The 19,356-nt window shown below is 38.1% G+C and overlaps 1 protein-coding gene across 2 annotated transcripts; it reads right to left on the bottom strand.

Moving 5' to 3' along the window:
* Window positions 1-1,755: 1,755 nt before the first annotated feature.
* Window positions 1,756-18,016, bottom strand: adka (adenosine kinase a). Of its 2 annotated transcripts, none has more exons than XM_061954653.1 (11): window positions 17,834-18,016; window positions 14,849-14,923; window positions 14,248-14,301; window positions 11,476-11,554; window positions 11,222-11,394; window positions 11,033-11,141; window positions 4,700-4,870; window positions 4,578-4,613; window positions 4,359-4,473; window positions 2,966-3,052; window positions 1,756-2,887 (listed from the first exon to the last, which is right to left on the bottom strand). In XM_061954653.1, exons 1-11 carry the CDS (start codon window positions 17,923-17,925, stop codon window positions 2,763-2,765), a joined length of 1,116 nt encoding a protein of 371 aa, XP_061810637.1. In that variant the 5' UTR covers window positions 17,926-18,016; the 3' UTR covers window positions 1,756-2,762. The 2 variants fall into 2 exon arrangements, with proteins under 2 accessions (XP_061810637.1, XP_061810714.1); XM_061954730.1 differs by lacking the exon at window positions 17,834-18,016 and adding an exon at window positions 15,626-15,787.
* Window positions 18,017-19,356: the final 1,340 nt, after the last annotated feature.

Genomic DNA, 19,356 nt, shown 5'->3' with positions numbered 1-19,356 from the left:
ACACACACACACACACACACACACACACACACACACACACACACACATTCTATCCAAAATACTACATAATTTTGCAAGTATGTGTACTTCCCCTTCTGCTGTAGAACATTAAAAAAAATTAAGAAAAAATACACATTATCTCCAAATGTTTTTCTTTTTGACGCAAAGCGCAGATATATATAAAGTGTACACAGGAGCATCTGAACACAATTTGAATTTCATCCTAAAGTTGTTTGATTTTAGAAGTTCACTTAAGAAAAAAATACAAATCAAAGGCTCAGACACGTGCTTTACAAGATATTTAGGTTGGGTGTTTTAACTATAGTTATCACAGCTATTAAAATTACATTGAAAGATTTGTTACTGTACAGAAAATAGAGGTTTCACTTTTTGAACTAGAGAAAAAAATTGTATATACATATATAGATGTGTGCCTGTATCTAAACCTAATATTGTTTCTTTAGTTTCAGTGATTACACTGCAAAAAAGAGCTGACAAAATATAAGTAAAAAGACTAGATTTTAGGGAAAAAAATACTAAAAATCAGTAAACTTATCTATTAATGCAGCTAGTTAATTTTACTTAATAAGACATCCAAAATTAAGACTTGTATATCTAGAAATGAACAGGATTTTTAAAAATATATTTTTCTAAAAACAAGCATTATTCAACTTGCAATTCTTAAATTAAGCACTCGGGATGTTGCATAATCTTTAAACAAAGATTTACTGTGGGGAAAACCAAAATATCTTATTTGAATATTAATCAATTTTAACATTTTTCAATTAGAATAGACAAAATGGTATTATTAATGCTAACATTAAGATTATGTGATGTTAATGACTAAAAATAAGGAAATAGCACTTGAATTGGGGAAATTTCTAGAAATACAATTGTAAATCTTGGCAATTGACAAACAATATACACTATAGAGCAGAAGTTTCAAAGTCAAGGCCATAGATCAATGAATGAACTATGGCCCCCGGGATGATATTTGATTAGCATTAGAACCGGACCGCAGGCCACAGCCGCCTGCAGCTATTTTGCACGCACCAGTACTCCATCAGTGTTGGCGCTAGGAATTTTCAAAAATGGGGTCCCAGGGACCCCATCAAATCATAAAAATGGGGTCTGACTTTTTTGTAATCATTTTGAAAACAAATGATAAATGTATGCATTATCCTGTTATATCTCACATTCTATATTGTGTTTTGGAAAAATGTTGTCATAAATTTTACTTAATTCATAAAAAAAAAATAATGCAAAAGAAAACACATTTTTATGCATATGTAAATGTATTCAGTTATAAACATTCATTCACTTTCTTCTTTCTTTCATGGATCTAAACTTTACCGCTGCCGTTATTTTTTTCTATATTCTTCTTGTAATATTTTTAGAATGTGTTTGTTCTATTTTTGGCCAAAGTAAGACAAAGAAAACAATCTGACGTTTTCTTTATTTTTTAGTTTTAATGCCATGATTTTAATAGTCCGGCCCGCGTGTGCACAGATTTTCCTCCATGTGGCCCCTGAGCTAAAATGAGTTTGACACCCCAGGTGTAGAGCAATTGGGACCAGGGAGGAAACAACAAAATAGGGGACACAAATGAATGCTAAAAAATGCATATGGTTACGAGTGATTAATGGGCTTTTTTAAAATGTTAAATGAGGTCAATAAGTCGGACACATTCACAGTGGAAATGCTAACATTATTAAATAGAATAAACAGAGACCAAATATGCACCATAAAAACCAATTCAATTATGAACTTGTACTTTTATTCGTCCATGCATGAGAGGCATCACAGTCTGACATTATCCAGACATTAACAGTCACTTCAGGCCTTTTGTTGTTGGTGACCATGAGCAATACCATTGGAGGGATTGCAAATCCAAATTAAGCATCAGAAAAGACAACTCTATTCAAGTATTGATTAACTTCAACCAAATCGAACACAGAAAAGGCCAAAAGGGAACCCTGCGTCACATCACCACGTGATAAACAAACATTCATGAACTTGTAACTGAGTGTTGCGGTTTTTTTCGCCATCATTATAATGCTTTGACACAGTGAGTAAAAGGTCCTGACTCTCCAACAGTACCAGTGTTTGTGTGCTATTCTTTTTACATCCTGATGACAAAAGCAGTTTCAAGTGAGTGAACTTTGTAACAAGAGCAAAGAATGAAAGGCACTCATGACGGATACTGAAATCAGTTAAATTTACACAGGACTCGATGGGAGGAGGCTTCGACACTTTAAAAAAAATTAACTAGCCTTATTAATTACACATAAATAAACCAATTAGACAGAACATATTAAAACAACAATTAAGAGTGCAGAAAATGGACAGTTATATACAGTGTACTGTATCTATACCATTTACTAAATAGTCCTCATGACAATAAGTGGTCCTGGACTATATTTCATGTTGTGACTTTAGACATAACGAAACCGTTGCAAAATGTCATCTGAACACTTTTCAAGTGTCCACAGATGCTTAAGTACTTGGGTGTATTTTGTGTGCGTGGACGCACAACAGCTGGTAAAAAAAAAATAGTAATAACCATGTGCAATCATATAATGATTGTTTACATTATGTTCTCGTTTGCATTTAAACTCACTAGAGTGGAAAAAAAAACTCCTCCCTCATTTGGAGGCACGGCGATTCATGATAACACGGACGTTAGCGTGTTATTAAAAGAAAGACACTGATTGCAGGGCTAAAAACATGTGTAAAATAGTACTGTTACAAAAAGGACATCTTTAGACGAAGTCGGGCTTTTCTGGGAACGTGCAACCTGATCGTCTGATGATGACGTTGGCAGCGTAGTGAGCCGCTCTCACGCATCGGTCCAACGGTTTGTCTCGGACCAGCTCGGACAAAAAACCTGCGCGACGGAAGGGAAGGCGACATCGTCAACACCAGGGAAATACAGACGAGCCTTGTAAATATAAGAAGATGGTACCTCCGACGAAAGCGTCACCGGCACCGTTTGTGTCGACGATGTCTTTGGGATCGATTGCCAACACTGGGAAAGTCTCAATTTTCCCACCTGAGCATACAAAGGAGAAAGGATATCACACCGCAAACTAGGGTTGTACGGTATACCGGTATTAGTATACCGGATTTTTCGGACTATAAGTTGCAGTTTTTTTTCATAGTTTGACCGGGGGTGCGACTTATACTCAGGAGCGACTTATGTGTGAAATGATTATCACATTACCGCAAAATATCAAATAATATTATTTAGCTCATTCACGTAAGAGACTAGACGTATAAGATTTCATGGGATTTAGCGATTAGGAGTGACAGATTGTTTGGTAAACATATAGCATGTTCTATATGTTATAGTTATTTGAATGACTCTTACCATAATATGTTACGTAAACATACCGGGCACGTTCTCAGTTGGTTATTTATGCCTCTTATAACGTACACTTATTCAGCCTGTTGTTCACTATTCTTTATTTATTTTAAATTGCCTTTCAAATGTCTATTCTTGGTGTTGGGTTTTATCAAATAAATTTCCCCCAAAAATGTGACTTGTACTCCAGTGCGACTTAAAATATTTTTTTCCTTCTTTATTATGCATTTTCGGCCGGTGCGACTTACCGGTGCGAGATACTAATGAATCATATTCGGTACTATACCGCCTCTAAAAAGTAGCGAAGAATAAAGAATACAGAAGAATAAATGAATATTACATTTTAACAGAAGTGTTTTTTAGCATCACAAAATCTTTTTTTTTAATTTATTTTATTTATATTATGTTTATAAACTCAGGAAATACGTCCCTGGACAAATGAGGACTTAAATTATGACCATGGTATGAGTCTGTAACGACTATCGCATTGATGCCTAAATTTGTGGTATCATCCAAAACTAATGTAAAGCATCCAAACAACAGAAGAATAAGTGATTATTACATTTTAACAGAAGTGTAGATAGAACATGTTAAAAGAGAAAGTATGCAGATATTAACAGTTAATGAACAAGTAGATCAAAAGTCAATTTTCTGCCACTTGTCCTTAATAATTTTGACAAAATAATAGAAGGGAAAATTACACGATATGTTACTGCATATGTCAGCAGACTACCGGTAAATTAGAAGCATTTGTTTGTTTACTTACTACTAAAAGACAAAGTTGCCTTGTATGTTCACTATTTTATTTAATGACAAACTTGCAATAAGAAACATATGTTTAATGTACCCTAAGATTTTTTGTTAAAATAAAGCAATTTTTTGTGGTCCCCTTTATTTATAAAAAAGTATCGAAAAGTACCAAAAAGTATCGATATACATTTTGGTACACTACCGCAAAAAAGATTTATTTGAGGAGGAAAAGCAACCTTCTTACCGAGAGCCATCACAGTTTCCTCCTTCCCCTGAGTCAAGACAACAATCCTTTGTCTCTTTGTGTTGACTTTGGGAAGAGCCTGCGCTTTCTTGGCAATCTCCTTGATGTCTTTGGTCTGCAGAGACATGACCGCGTGATACACGCGTTACACAAAATACACACAGGTGCATGAGAGAGATGGTGTGCTCAAATAAAAAATAAAAAAAGACATCAAATCACCTCAAAATCTTGCTCTTTGGCGAATGCAGTTGCCTCCTGCGAAACGACACCGACACATAATCGCTGTTTAGCCACCTTGATGCAGCCCACGGGCACTCAGCTAGAGAAGCTAAAAACCGTACCGTCTCGTTGCCGAAGAGCACGTCCACGTATGGCAGGAGCTGCATGAGGTGGTCCTTGAAGAACTGGCAGATGAAAGGTGCAGACAGGTTGAGGCAGAACAGTTTGTTCTTTTCCGACGCGTGCTTGGCCACTTTCAGCATGGACTCCAAAGACACGGTGAGGAAGAAACCCTGCGAGGAACAGTCCAAAATGGCTTATTGAGTGGACAGTTTAATAGAGAACACACAAGATGGAATACAAAGGTTTTATGATGGCTACAGACATTATTCCTATTTTGTCAACCAGCGTCATGAAACAAATTGTGTTCAACCTTAGATTGTACTGTACAATGCCTCACTTCCGCCACCATTTTATTATAACTTCTCCACTATAGAAATGGAAGGTGAATTACAGCTCGAGTAGTCAGTGTGCTATGCATTGAAAATGACGAGATGCACATGTATTATAGTCTAAATAGCACAGCTCACAGTGAACACGTCTCCAAAGTGAGTGAGTGATCACAATAGTAGTTGTTAGAAGCTGCTCTGCTTTAAAGTGTGCATGTTGGAATTCATGTTTCCCCCCGTGAACCGCAGCGCTCCAGTACCGAAAGAACTCATGCAGCCTCAGACCATGACGGTAACACCGCCGTGCTTGATTGTAGGTACTCTTACTACTCACAGAGACAGTAATGGCTGTGATTTCCAAGAAGAGAAAATCTTTATTGGCCTGCAAGCTGTACACCGGCTACTCTAAAATATTGTTCTTTAAGAAGATATGGGGTTGGAATTGGGGGTTAAATCACCAAAAATGATTCCCGGGCGCGGCCACCGCTGCTGCCCACTGCTCCCCTCACCTCCCAGGGGGTGATCAAGGGTGATGGGTCAAATGCAGAGAATAATCTCGCCACACTTAGTGTGTGTGTGTGACAATCATTGGTACTTTAACTTTAACTTTATATACTGCAGGCCTCGAATTTTAACGTTTTAAGGTCAAGGCAAGTGTTGCCTTAAAAGGGGGCTCATATTTTAGGGTTCCAAGGCAAACAATATTTTCTTTCGAGGCAGGGGCTCCAAAGCATGCATGCATACAATAACATAATATAATATAATATAATATAATATAATATAATATATATATATATATATATATATATATATATATATATATATATATATATATATATATATATACACACACACACATATACAAACATATATATATATATATATATATATATATATATATATATATATATATATATATATATATATATATAATATAATATAATATAATATATATATAAACTTTTTTTTTTTATTCATTATTATTATAAACTTGTCAGCTTTTTGTCATTTCATGATGCCTTTATATCCATTTTTACATTTTGATACAGGAAGATATTTTCTTTATTTTTTTAAGTTATGTACATGTACATGCTGTATCGGACAGATCCATTAAGAGTTTGAGCAGAAATATGTCATATAGGAATTAACTATACATAATAACACATTAACAAAATGCTGTGTCACATGAATGTTTTCTGAAGTAATACCTTTGTGACATGAAAAAAACACAAGTAATGTAAAAAAAAAAAAAACCTTGTGTTTACTTTTTGATATTAAAATAAAACGCAAAGCAGTTTGGCTAATGAAGATGAAGTCTAATAAACAAGCTTTGTTCTTCTCTTGGTTCAGTACAACAGTTTGGCCAACAAAAATAAAGAGGAGTGACACCTCTCACATCGAATACACAATCTTCACAGCCTTCGTTCAGTTCGATGAGATGACGAAAATTTTAGCTAGTATTGATGGTATTTGAACACGGATACAGTTTGCAATTAAATAAAGGAGGAGTGAACATTCCAGTCAACAAAGTAAATACTTTATAAACAAGTTGTGACAACGTTCACGACACATCACCTGCTGCAAAACATCAAATATTGTTTCTCTTTCGCTGTATACTTTTAGTGTGGGGACAAGTGCGTCTGTCTCCAATATTGTCACCACCCGTCTCCATCCAAACACAGCAGTGCACTCTTAAGCGCTTGGCTCCGTTTACTCCGAGGGGAAATCTCCCAAGCAAAGTCCGTGTCCTTAGTTCGCCATGATTATCAAGCCAAACGACGCTGGTGCACATGTGCCTGACTTTGTGTTGCCTAAAATGCATTAATAAATTAATTTTTTTCGATAATTACAAAATGAGACATATTACTAACCGTCTGGAATTTTATCGCAATTTATCATTATAGCGTTTATTGTTACATCCCTAGACCATTAACAAGTAAAAAAAAAAGTCAAGGGCGGTCACGGCATGTTCTTGCTGCAGATGTTGGTAAATTTTTTAGGGCGTACGGCAAATGACGAGGGCGGTCGCGGCTTTTGGTGCAGTTGCCGTGGTTAAATTCGAGCCCTACTGTAATAAAATGGTTGCTTCCTCTTGTGGGATATTGTGGTACTAAGCTACATTCACACTGCACGATAGGCTGTCCAATTCAGATTTGTTTTTGTCAAATCCGATCTTTTTTTTATAGTCGTTACACATTACAAAAACAAATGTGACGCAAATCGATCCGCATGCAGCTTTGACGTCATGACATCAAACGTGCTGCAGTGTTTACGGAAATAAACACGGCTCCAGTTTTTAGTAAGTCTCAGTCCTGGCACATTTGTGGCAATTTCAAGGATTTTGAGCAACCAAAGACAACATTTTCTGCACGGAATTATTGCGCGTAGACGATTAAGAAGGAAGAGGGCAAGCATTTTGGCTCTCGCAGTTTGTGGGACATTTTGTTTCGACGTCGGCTCCGAAGAGCGTTTGGGTGACCAGTCGGAGACAAGAGTGGTAAAACATTGACGTGAGTTCCTAAAATATATTATTTTCGCCCATTTTTTCCTCATTTGGCAACCATTTATATTGCAACCGTCTATTTTGGCGAAGAAATATGACACTTATTGCTTTTTGATGACGCATTGGTCGGATGAACGTGACCCGATTCAGACTGCAATCGCATCAGATACATATTTGGTTTGTATCCATATACAAAAAAGGCCTGGGTTGGATTTGTAAAAAACGGAATTGTACTGTTCCCATTGACATGAAAATAATCTAATATGGGTCACTTATGGGCAAAATAATCGGAATTTACCTACAGTGTGAGTAAGGCCCTAAAGGCTGAGATTTGCTTTAGTGTCACGTAGACTCACAGTGGCTGGCTCCTCCCCCTACAAAATTCTAGCTTCACGTCAGTGGCGACACACACTGTAGAGCTGTGATAATAATGGACTCAGACTAGAACTTTAACAGTCACATTAAGTCAATAACCTCAGCAACTTTTTACTACCTGAAATACATTGCCAAAATCAGTGGCTTTCTAAACGAGCTGTCAAGCAGCTGCAGTACATCCAGAATGCTGCTGCTCGAGTCCTGACTAGAACCAGGAACTACGACCATATTAGTGCAGTGCTCCGGTCACTGCACTGGCTTCCTGTTGCTCTAAGAATATACGCTAAAACCTTGTGCACAAGTCTTTTCATGGTCTTGTGCCAAAGTACATCTCTGACATGTTAGAGGCATATGAACCATATGAGAACCTTCTGACCTCTGAGGACTTCAGGGAGTGGTCTCTTGCTGGTGCCAAGAGAACAAACATGGTGAAACTGCGTTTCAGTTTTGTGCTCCTAAAATCTGGAACAGTCTTCTTGAAGATGTTAGACAGGCCTCAACGTTGGCAATGTTAAAATCCGGCCTGAAAATGTTTTTATTTGTGCATATTAAAACTGAACATATTTTATCTACAGTATTTAATTGATTCTATTGTTAATTAATTATGATTGTATTTTCTGATATAAATTTTAAATATGATTTAATATTTTTTACTTTTGCCTTCTTTTTCTGTAAAGCACTTTAAATTGCTTTGTGTACGAATTGTGGTCTATAAATAAACTCGCCTTGTCTTGATTGGTCGGCTTTTTTAGTACACAGCCGTCCTCCACCCCGACTGGTTCAGGAGTTGCACAGCCTTTGTGAATGTCTCCTCCTCTGGTTTCAGAGCAATATGTACAATAAAAGTGACCGTTGTTGTTTCAAAATAATTAGTTTTAGCTTCAACAACAACATGGATGTTGCTTCAGCCATCATTGTTTACAACTGTTTTCAACAGGAAGCTCATAGCTAGTCAACTAGAGTTGTGGTTTCTTACTTGGGAAAACACTGCCCTCTAGCTTTTTGGGGGATAATTGCAAGCCATGTGTCAGCCCCCACAAAAAGCCACACAGTCCTCCCTCGCCACATCACGCTTCAAATATTGCAGCTTCACCACACTGCACATTTTTGTGGAGTCTTTTTAAGCATATTTCACAACATTTTGCCCTAAACCATTTACAAGCATAACATGGCTAAAAGAGCTAAACATATCAATACTACAGTAGCATTCGGTCAGTAGATGAGACTAAACTAATCAGATGTTCAGTATTCTGGCCACTGATTGGCTCAGCCACTATAGTGGATTAAAAGACCATAAAGATGACTAAAAGGTGTTATTTCTTGTCTAAAGGGCTCTCATAATGTTAAAAAAATTACCTAGAATGTAGTTAACAGTTTTTTTTGATTTACCTATGAAAATATTTAATGATTCTTACTTTGCGGAAATAAATTTATTGCGGTCAAGTCCGAAAACAATTATTAAACGAGGGATTACTGCTAATACATAAAGATGCAGTCAAAGGGGATGCAAGCGATGTGACGCAAGAGCATATTTTAACCATAATTCCAAACTCTTAAAGGGGAATTGCACTTTTTATGGAGTTTTGCTAATAAATTCACAATCCTTATGTGAAACAAGCAAATGTATGTCTAAATCTTAAAAAATGCAGTATGTTTCAGTACATTTAGGTCTGCTTAGCACCCAGTTTCTAAAACTTGTAGCTCATCCTCTGTATATTAAGGCTAAAAAATATAAGGTTCTAGATTTGTCCCAAAGTAGTCATTGTTGGCTCTTACAAAGTCTGCTATGATTACTGGACTCTCACTATTATGTTAGATCTACTATGGACTGGACTTTCACAATATTATGTCAGACCCACTCGACGTCCATTGCATCCGGTCTCCCCTAGGGGGGGGGGTCCTCTCCAAGGTTTCTCATAGTCATTCACATCGACGTCCCATTGGGGTTGTGAGTTTTTCCTTGCCCTTATGTGGGCTCTGTACCGTGGATGTCGTTGTGGCTTGTGCAGCCCTTTGAGACACCTGTTATTTAGGGCTATATAAATAAACATTGATTGATTGATTGATTGATTGTTGTAGGAAATACCGAACGTTGCTATTCGCTCTGTGAATTTAACACGCCCAAGAAAATCTATTCTGGCAATGCATAACATGACCAAAATTCTGTAAATATCATATGTTATTATGAATGCGCCTGTTACTACATTATACACATACTAACTAGAAATACTGTATAACGATAAACGGTAGACTGATAAAACGCGGTTAAACTTCCCATGGTTAGAATTGCTGTTTTAAATTGGTTATCGTAAAACCGTGATGGATAACACTTTGATAAAGACAGACTGGTGACAATGCTCATTTACTGGAGAAGCAAGCCAGCGCAAGCTATCTTAAATGCTAAAATGAAAACAAGAGACATTAACGTCTGTCCTCGTTAAGAAACGCCATTGTCCAATCTAAATGTGTATAAATACATTACTCTGAGCAACAAAGATAGTAAATTGTGCAATTTTTAAACAGATAGATCGATCTATATTCGAAGCAGTACGACAAGAAAAAATGAATATGTGTGACGTCACATAAACCGAAAGTTTTTTTGTTTTTAAAAAAACAAACAAAAAACATAAAAACTTTTACAAATTAAAAACGGTAGAAGATAAACATTTTCAAACACACAAATAAAAATCATATGGCTTTTAAGTAGCCGGAACAATATTAATTTATAGGTTATAAGCATGTACGAGTACTTTTTCAGCACATTCAACAATACTGTGATATTAATAATTGTGATAATTTTATTAACAATAACCGTGATATCAAATTTTAGTACCGTTACTTCCCTAATACTTACAGAATGTATACTGTATAAAATGTTGATGGAGGTTTTTGGATGTTTCTAAAGGGCTTTTAGGGCGGAATAGATCAAATCCCTTTTGGGAGCGTTGTTGGCTGCCTCTTGCTAGCATTTCTTTAAAATTTTGAATACACTAAAAAGAGAAATACATGTATTATTGTCTCACATGGGGATTGTAAATGATGGGCAACATTTAAAAAAAGTACAGTTCCCCTTTAACAAGCATTTCAATTACCCACGGGAACCCCGAGAACCCGGAAATATTACTCACAGCGATATAGTAAACTTTAGCGCTTTCCACCAACTTCCAATTCTCCTCCAGATCCAAATGTTTCTCCTTTTTATAACAGTTAGCAGCAGCCAGGTTAGCCACCAGTGACCTATAAGAAGATGGGGGGGCGAACAGGAGATAATGAAAAAAGCACTTGATTGAGCGTGAGAATGATTGTGTGGACATTACCGATTCGCTCCAGTGATGCACGCTGCACACGTTCCCGTAGGCTCTACGTCTTGCACGTAGTAGTGGGCATCAACATGGGCCTCCTCCGCCTTCTTCTTCAGGATATCTCCAAACTTGTCTTTGCCAATGCAGCCGAAGAAGGTGCCCACATTATGAGGCTCCTGGATCATCCACTAGAGACATCAATCAGCACAAATTACTACCACGTCATGAAATGTCAGCATTACTGGGGTGTCATACTGTGGGCGACTGACCTGAGCGACCTTAATGGAGTTTTGTGTGGCTCCCCCAGCGTGGTACTCTGCTTTGAACTTGTCCACCAGCTCTTCAAACCTGCATGGAGATGAAGTATTCTATGTAAATACACTTGCACTTGTTATGTCATCCTTAGAACAGTCTTTCCCAAGTATGCAGCCTGATTCACGGTACACACTGACCTCTACAGGCAGAAGATTTGTACTACGAAAGATTTTAAATTAGCGGCAGTATGAGAAACTGAAAGAGGTATAACATGCTGTAAAATATTTAGTCAACCCAAGCCAATTACGGAATACTTGATGTACCCACACCTAGAACATAAAACAACAACTAAGTCTGTCATTTGATTTTAGAGCTAAATTCCTCAAATTAGTCATGATTCTGCAATTGTGCAACATGACCTTTGTGGACGCTTGCAGGCCAACTGCTGTTTTATGTCCTGAGACATGGCCAGATGGACCCGTATAGGGAAATCATTGTAACTCTTGTTGCGTAACATGGAAACAAAGTCAACAGATTTGGCAACATATCTTAGTTTCAACTTGTTTTATCAAATGCAATGATTCTTCATGGCTGCATACATAAACCCTTATCTCTTAAGTTGTAACTCATCACATGATCTGGATTGGCCCTCAGTAGAGCGCAGAGCTGTATAGGCAAAAGTATTCACTAAAAGACTACATATGCATTATTGGACAGAACAACCATGTGTCCCTTAGAGCATAATCCAATTGTTTATGACACAGTTTATGTAATATGTCTCCCCAATGTTAAAAAAAAACCCAAATCAGGTTAGCTTTAATGAAATTATAAACTCGGAACAGCAACTTTTCCATTGCCTGTGGTGCAGTATGTACAGAACACTGACAAAGATAGGGGGACAAAGGGGACTTGGGAATATTCAGGCTTCAGGGGTATTAACAACAGCTGTGACAGAGGTGGGAAGTTTCAATCTCGACACTTTTCACACAGAGATCCTGCAAAATTTACGCATGAGTGCCAGAACATAACATCTGACATTTATTTGCCAGGGCCTTTTGCACAAAATTTAAACAAGTGTGTACGCGTTTACACGGCAACACAGGACCCGGCAATCAGATCTTTATAGTAATAGATGTGTGATGACATCAGCACAAGATGCTTAAACGGTGTTTAAACCAGTATATCAAATTGAAAAACAGCTCATTTTATTTTATTTTTTTCCTGAGGGAACTCTCCCGAAGGAATCAATAAAGTATTATCCATCTATATATCTATCTAATTATAGTAAAAAAAACTAAACAAAAACCCAATGCCTTTTTATTTTTATGGGCTGGACTAGTAATTTAAATACTTTAGTGAGATCAATTAAATGATAAACAAGTAAAACATTTAAAAACCCATTCATACCACCATTTCCTGCTGCTTGTCCTTGTCAGAGTCAAGAAATAAAATCTACAACAAATTGTCATAATTACTGCAGCAATACAGAACATAGAGAACGTGCAAAAATACTTTACTTAAGTTGTAATGTTTAAAGCTCAAAATTTCGGTTGTTCCTGAATGCAACCTTGTGTTAAGGAAATTGATGTTTGTATTGTGGCTACTGGCTAGGATAGCGCTGCGGTGCTAACGTGTAATGAGGGCTGCTGTTCACATGCTGAGGTCGGCAATAAAGTTAAAAAAAAACCCTCAGACTCTGTACTTCTGTCAGGACGTCACGCTACATTTCTTACAAGAATGTTACTTGCACAATTTTACCGCCGAGCACTTGTTGCAGGTGGTCTGCATTCACTTCGCACCGGAATAAGGCACTTTTTCTTTACTCAGTGTTGATACTAGTGAGGTTTGATGTGTCGAAGCCAGGTGATTTTTTTTTTCCATCCCCGCAGAGCATTTGCTGGGAATCCGGTTTGCGCAGCACACAGGATGATTTCCTCTGATGAGTAGTGAAGTCCGACTACCAGATCAACACCATATTTATTTACACTGTGATCTTAGGGGCCATCTTTTTGTTCACTCCAACCCACCTAGTATGGGTAATGGTGCCTGGTTGGGGCGTTTATTTTCTATCGTTGCTTTTTTTTTAATGTTACCGGATTATCGGTCTGACGTTATAATTCCCAATATTGACACGATAATTATCAGTCCAATAGTTATTGTGCACTCCTCAAAAAAATTGCAGGGAAAAGGGCTTTTACAGACAGTGCTGTCGAATTAGTCTAATTGTGTGATACTATGTTGCAGTGTTGCACTCCACTCCACCTTCACTGGGTTATGTTTAAAAATGTATCTTAACAACTCTTGCTGTTCTGCAGGATCTCTGTGTGAAAGAAGTTAAGGAAACTAATGGAGATTTCCTTTCAGTTGTGCATTTAAAAAAAAAAAATTAAGTGAAGCCTAAGTAATGGATGACTGAGTAAGTGTATTTCCTGTGAATTCCTGTGAATATGCAACACATCTCAGTCAGTGCGAGTGTTGCTTTCTTTCCCTCACACACACTCACACACACATTTCTTATCTCCTGCTGTTTGCTTTGTGGCTCTTTTCACTGGGAGGTGGAAAGTCCTGCTCTGCTATTGGCTCACACACACACTCTCCTTGTGCTGCATCCACCACTTTGCTATAGCTGTTCTATAACAGAACGGAGGTCAGCGCAGTTGATTTGTGGCCTGTTTTGGCTGGCCTATTCCAGCACTAAGAGGAGTGTGGATGTAACAGCGAGAGAGCGAGGACACATGAAATAGTCAATATTCTACAAGAGGGGTTGTAATGTAGGAGATACGAACATGGCTTTGTGCTTGTCCTCTGCCAGGATTTGATCATTGGGCTTCAGTGTGTATCTGCAAGGTGGACAAATAAAAATGAGTAATTAGCTTGCATGTTAGGTTATTATGCTAGGGAATTAATAAATAACATTCAAGATCGTGTTTACTCAAACAACAGTAGTGATGCATATAGTGCATTTTAAACACAGAAGAGTGTGTGTTGCGGGTTCAGGTCTGCTTTATTCTGGGTAAGACTGACTTTTTAGTGTACTAGGCTGGCTTAGATCTATTTAATCCTAGAGTTTTTACACAAGGTCAGGAAGCCACACAGTGCCCTTTGCTCTGGTCACAATGCAGCTTGGACACAAGAAAAAAACAACTGAGGATGACTACTGAAGGCAGCGCACACTATTGCAGAGGACCGACAGTCAAACTAACTAAGCAGGTCGAGTAAATAAAATGTCAAATTGGTGCTTTGTTACAACGGAGGACTAGATAAAAAGTATGTATCAATGATCTGTTTATTTCGGAGGTCTTACTGCAAAAAACATGTGCATAGCTCATTATTGCACATTCGGTGAATGCAAATTAAGACTGTTTTGACTTTAACTCTTCATCTTACTTGTCCAAGAAGTCTTTGTCTACCACAGCACAGATGTCCAGCAAGGGATTCCCCATCCCAAAGAGTGAATTAGGGCTGAAATACAAGAGAGACTAGGTGTTAAAAAGAGAATTTTGCTGTTACGTGAGCACACTGAATAACCGTCTCGCTTTACATTGACGACACAATAAATTGTTGCTGGATCGTTCATTGCTTTTGAATAAATCAGCAAGACTTGAAATGAGTCAGCATGTTAGCTCTATGCGTTCCCTAAGTGTTTATAAGCCGGCACCAGCACATGGTTATGCAAGATTTCCAAATGCACACACAGAAGAGGACAAATAGTGCAAGCCTGAGACATATATAGTGTTGTGACATTGCATGAGTGCATGTGGAAGAACAGAACCCAGTCCCAATACATGTGGGATTGCATTAAGATAACAGAAATGGGCTATGTGTTGTTTCTTGGGGCGACATTGAGCTTGAATATTTTATTATAAAAAAAGAAGTCATGTGATTCGGTTAGGCTTATAAGCGGCACACTGATTTTACTAGCAGGCAGCCCGACGCCTTGTGTCAATGAATAACATCATCAAGTGAAGCTTGGTTTTCTGTAAGCAAACAGCTACGAATCTTGCCTCAATTCACATGCAAAACACACAATAACAAAGCATAAATATATATTTTTTTAAAAGGCACCACACCCTTAATATCTTCCCCTACAACATATACAGATGACTGGGCAGGAAATTACACAAACCTCCTGCAGATTAATCCTCTTTGTCAATTTAATCTTACCTCAATGCAGACATCTCTTCCCCTGTGCTAGAGACCTGTTGAGCGAGCTAAGCCTGGCTTCGAAAGAGCAACAAATCCCAAAACTCCTCAATTTCTGCTCAGTGGCAGATCGGAGCTTCCTCCTGCAAGAAAAAACCCCCACAGCCCCTCCTCCTGGGTGGGTGACTGGTGGCATCTGAAAGGAGGACGGGCCAATGGCGGTCGCTCTCTCCGTGGCTATTGGCTTGAATCGCCTCAATACACCCCCTGTTGTGAATACACTTGCAACACCGTGAGGTGTGCTGATGGTCGCTGATAAAAAAAGAGAGCTGGATTTAGGCTATGTCTACACTAAGCCGGATAACCCCTTAAACGAATAATTATTTAGCATAAGCCCCGTTTTAGCCACACTAAACTATCGTTTAAGGTCCCCCTCCTTAGACAATTTTTTTCACACGGGTAAGTGCGCCGTGTATTTTTTTGAATCTCCGGCTCTTACTTAGCTTTGTATGGACTAATTAATCGTTTACAAACTAAGTTCGGAGAGGAAGTGACGCCATAAAGACCGCACCCCACACAGGAAGTGACCTCAGAAAGAACGCGCCACAGCCAGTTTCGTAACTCGGAGCTAACCACTGGAAATATGAAGGCGAGTCTTCCAGACATGCCCGTGTTTCTCCTTCTTCTACATGTACAGACGTTTGTGGAAATCACACATGAATACCTTAAGAGAAAGCGATTGCAGCTATTTGGGATACAACACTTCTCAGACGGCAAGAGAACTTTCCAATGTCCGGGTCAGCTGTGATTCTACTTACTGAAAAACTTTGTCCATTTGTCGAAGGAGAGACAACGAGAATGCGGACTACTTGTTGCAGGTGGTCTGCACAGGATGTGACGTCAGAAAGAACGCACCATAGCCAGCTTCATCATGATAAAGCAGTTTCATAACTCGGAGCTAACCACTGGAAAAATTAAGGTGAGTCATCCAGACATGCCCGTGTTTTTCCTTCTTCTACATGTACAGAGGCTTCTGGAAATCACACATTAATACCTTCAGAGAAAGCGATTGCAGCTATTTGGGATACAACACTTCTCAGACGGCAAGATAACTTTCCAATGTCCGTCCGGGTCAGCTGTGATTCTACTTACCGAAAAACGTTGTCCATTTGTCGAAGGAGAGTCAACGAGAATGCGGGCTACCATGGATGTGATAAAAAAGGTAGCGTGTGCTTTGTATTACCTGGCCGTCGAGGGAAGACGACGGAAAACGGCGAATGCTTTTGGACTGGCAGAGCAGACTGTATCAGTTATTGTCCGCCATGTATGTGGCGGACTCAACGTCTAGATCCAGAGTATATAAAGTCACCAAAAACGAATGGATAATGAAGGTGAAGGCAAAAGAGTGAGGCGTGTCCTGACCAGATATCGAGATCCCTCGATTGATTGTTGTAAAATGTTCTTTGTCACATTGAGTACTTTCGTGTCCAATAAAGATTTGATTAATTTATGATGGCTCAGGTGTGATTCACTACAATAGGGCCGCAAAGGCACACTGGATTCCTGTTAATTGAATTACCACAATATTGGTCAGATAAGTTACATTTAAGAACTTGCACACAAAGCAACAGGAGAGGTGACTATGACGTGCGCATTTTCCGCGCATGCGTATTAGGTCGCGTAGCGCAGGCGGGAGAGGGCGAGGGGGTCTTAAACAGTGGCCTTGTAGTGTGTGTGGACACGGATAAGAGTAAGGTGGGATTTACCCTGGATAACCTTATCCGGCTTAGTGTAAACGAGGCCTTTTAGGTTTAGGGGGGGTTGGTCGCACCGTGGCACGTTCAAGTGCCCTTTAGAGGTCACGTGACACGCCTTCCACTCGTTCTTGAGGTTGCTGGTCCGTTCAGGTGTGACACATTAGGTTTGGCTTTGGTACAACAATTTCCCGGCTATTTATTTCTGCTCGTGTTCTGCGTATAGTGGGTCACCTTCTCCACTACTCGTTATAATGACACTTTTAAGACAGCTACTGAACTACGTAAGCAAAAAATTAAAATAAAAAAATAGACTTTGCACCCTTGCGTTACACCTTGACCTTGTTTCTATTCCAAGACATTACTGTTCAAATTAACTTTGTATCTATCTAATTGAGGTTTTTAGCTGGGTTAGCGTTACACGTTGTCCCAACTAAACCTTCTGTCGTTGCTCATTTATTTTGCGTGTGGTCACCTTAGTTTTACAGGAGACGATTTAGCCAAAGAGTCCGTCTTTTCTCCTTGCGAAAGTTTGGCTTTCTTCGCTTTAGGTTCCTCAGAGGCCATAGTTGTTGGTCAAGCAGTGCACGTTCCGTTGACTTTTGCCAAATTTACCCCGTTTTCTTAAGACGACCGTACTGTACAAGTGCGGCTTTGCTCTATTAGAATATGTTCATTATTTATTCACCCCGATCTCAGGCTGGCAGGTGGCTGAGGCGTGACTACAGTGTACGTCCACCAATCACAAGCTCGTATTATATTATTTTTATTATGAAATAATTTTTTTTATGAATTATTAATTTTGTGTCACATTTTAAGCATAATGAAACATAATAAATAACATAGTAAATTAATTAAATATGAATGATAAATATGAAGCTTGAATGTCTTTTTAATCCTGCAATTTGAGTTTGAGTTTGAGTTTATTTGGAACATGCATGCATATAATATGAATGATACATCACAATTTCTAGTTTCTCTATTCAACATGTTCGAAAAGGAGTAGGAAGAAGCAGTTTATTTAATCCTACTCCTTTTCCTTTACATAGCAGTTGCTAAAACTTTTGTTCACTTCCTGTTCTCAATTTATTCACATTATACTCCATAAGTAATAACAATAAAAAATAAATAAATAATAATTGGTGAAGTAAGTTATATTTCATATGGTGAGATGAGTAAGATTATCTTGAAAATGAATGGATGGATGAGATAAATTCAGAATGTTTATCATGGTTCTTCTTCTTTGTACTTTGTAAACACTTTAAGTTTGAAGAGTTTCTTGAAGTGGATCATCTTAGTACATTGTTTGATTTATTTGCTTAATCCATCCCATAATTTAATTCCACATACTGATATGCTGAAGGTTTTAAGTGTTGTACGTGCGTACAAATGTTTTTAAAGTACATTTTTCTCTAAGATTATATTTCTCCTCTTTTGTTGAGAATAATTCTAGCATATTCTTGGGTAGCAGATTATATATATTGTGTATAATTTTAGCTGTTTGCAAACTCATTAGTCGTGGAATTTCAGTATTTTTGATTCAATAAATAAAGGGTTTGTATGTTGTTTTATATCCCGTTACGAAATAAAAGGAGAAATTGTGTAAATTTAAAAACATGTGATTCACCTCGTTAGGGAGACACTATTTCTACATTTCCGTTACAATTGAGAGTTTATGTTATAGAAGTTCATGTTGGGAATTCATCGCAAACCATATACGTTTGAACAGAAGTTTTGCTCCAACATGATATAAGTGCTGATACAAAATATAGAACATGTTTTATCCAACAGTGATTTGAGGAGGGTCGGTGTAATCCTGAAAGACGGGAATGAGGGTTATGACAAATTATCGACGAAAATTAAACAAACCATGTTAGCTGTCTGCAAATATGCCTGATCAAAAAGACTGTCTCTTTCTTGACTCGACTAAAAAGACAAAATAGCCTGTATTATTTCGGCAAAATCACACGTATATAAAAAGTTAAAATAAATATTTGA

Source organism: Nerophis lumbriciformis, linkage group LG02 (assembly GCF_033978685.3).
Source record: "Nerophis lumbriciformis linkage group LG02, RoL_Nlum_v2.1, whole genome shotgun sequence".
NCBI lineage: Eukaryota > Metazoa > Chordata > Actinopteri > Syngnathiformes > Syngnathidae > Nerophis > Nerophis lumbriciformis.
Note: the sequence above shows the minus strand (reverse complement) of the source record. Positions and strands in the feature narration are given on the sequence as shown.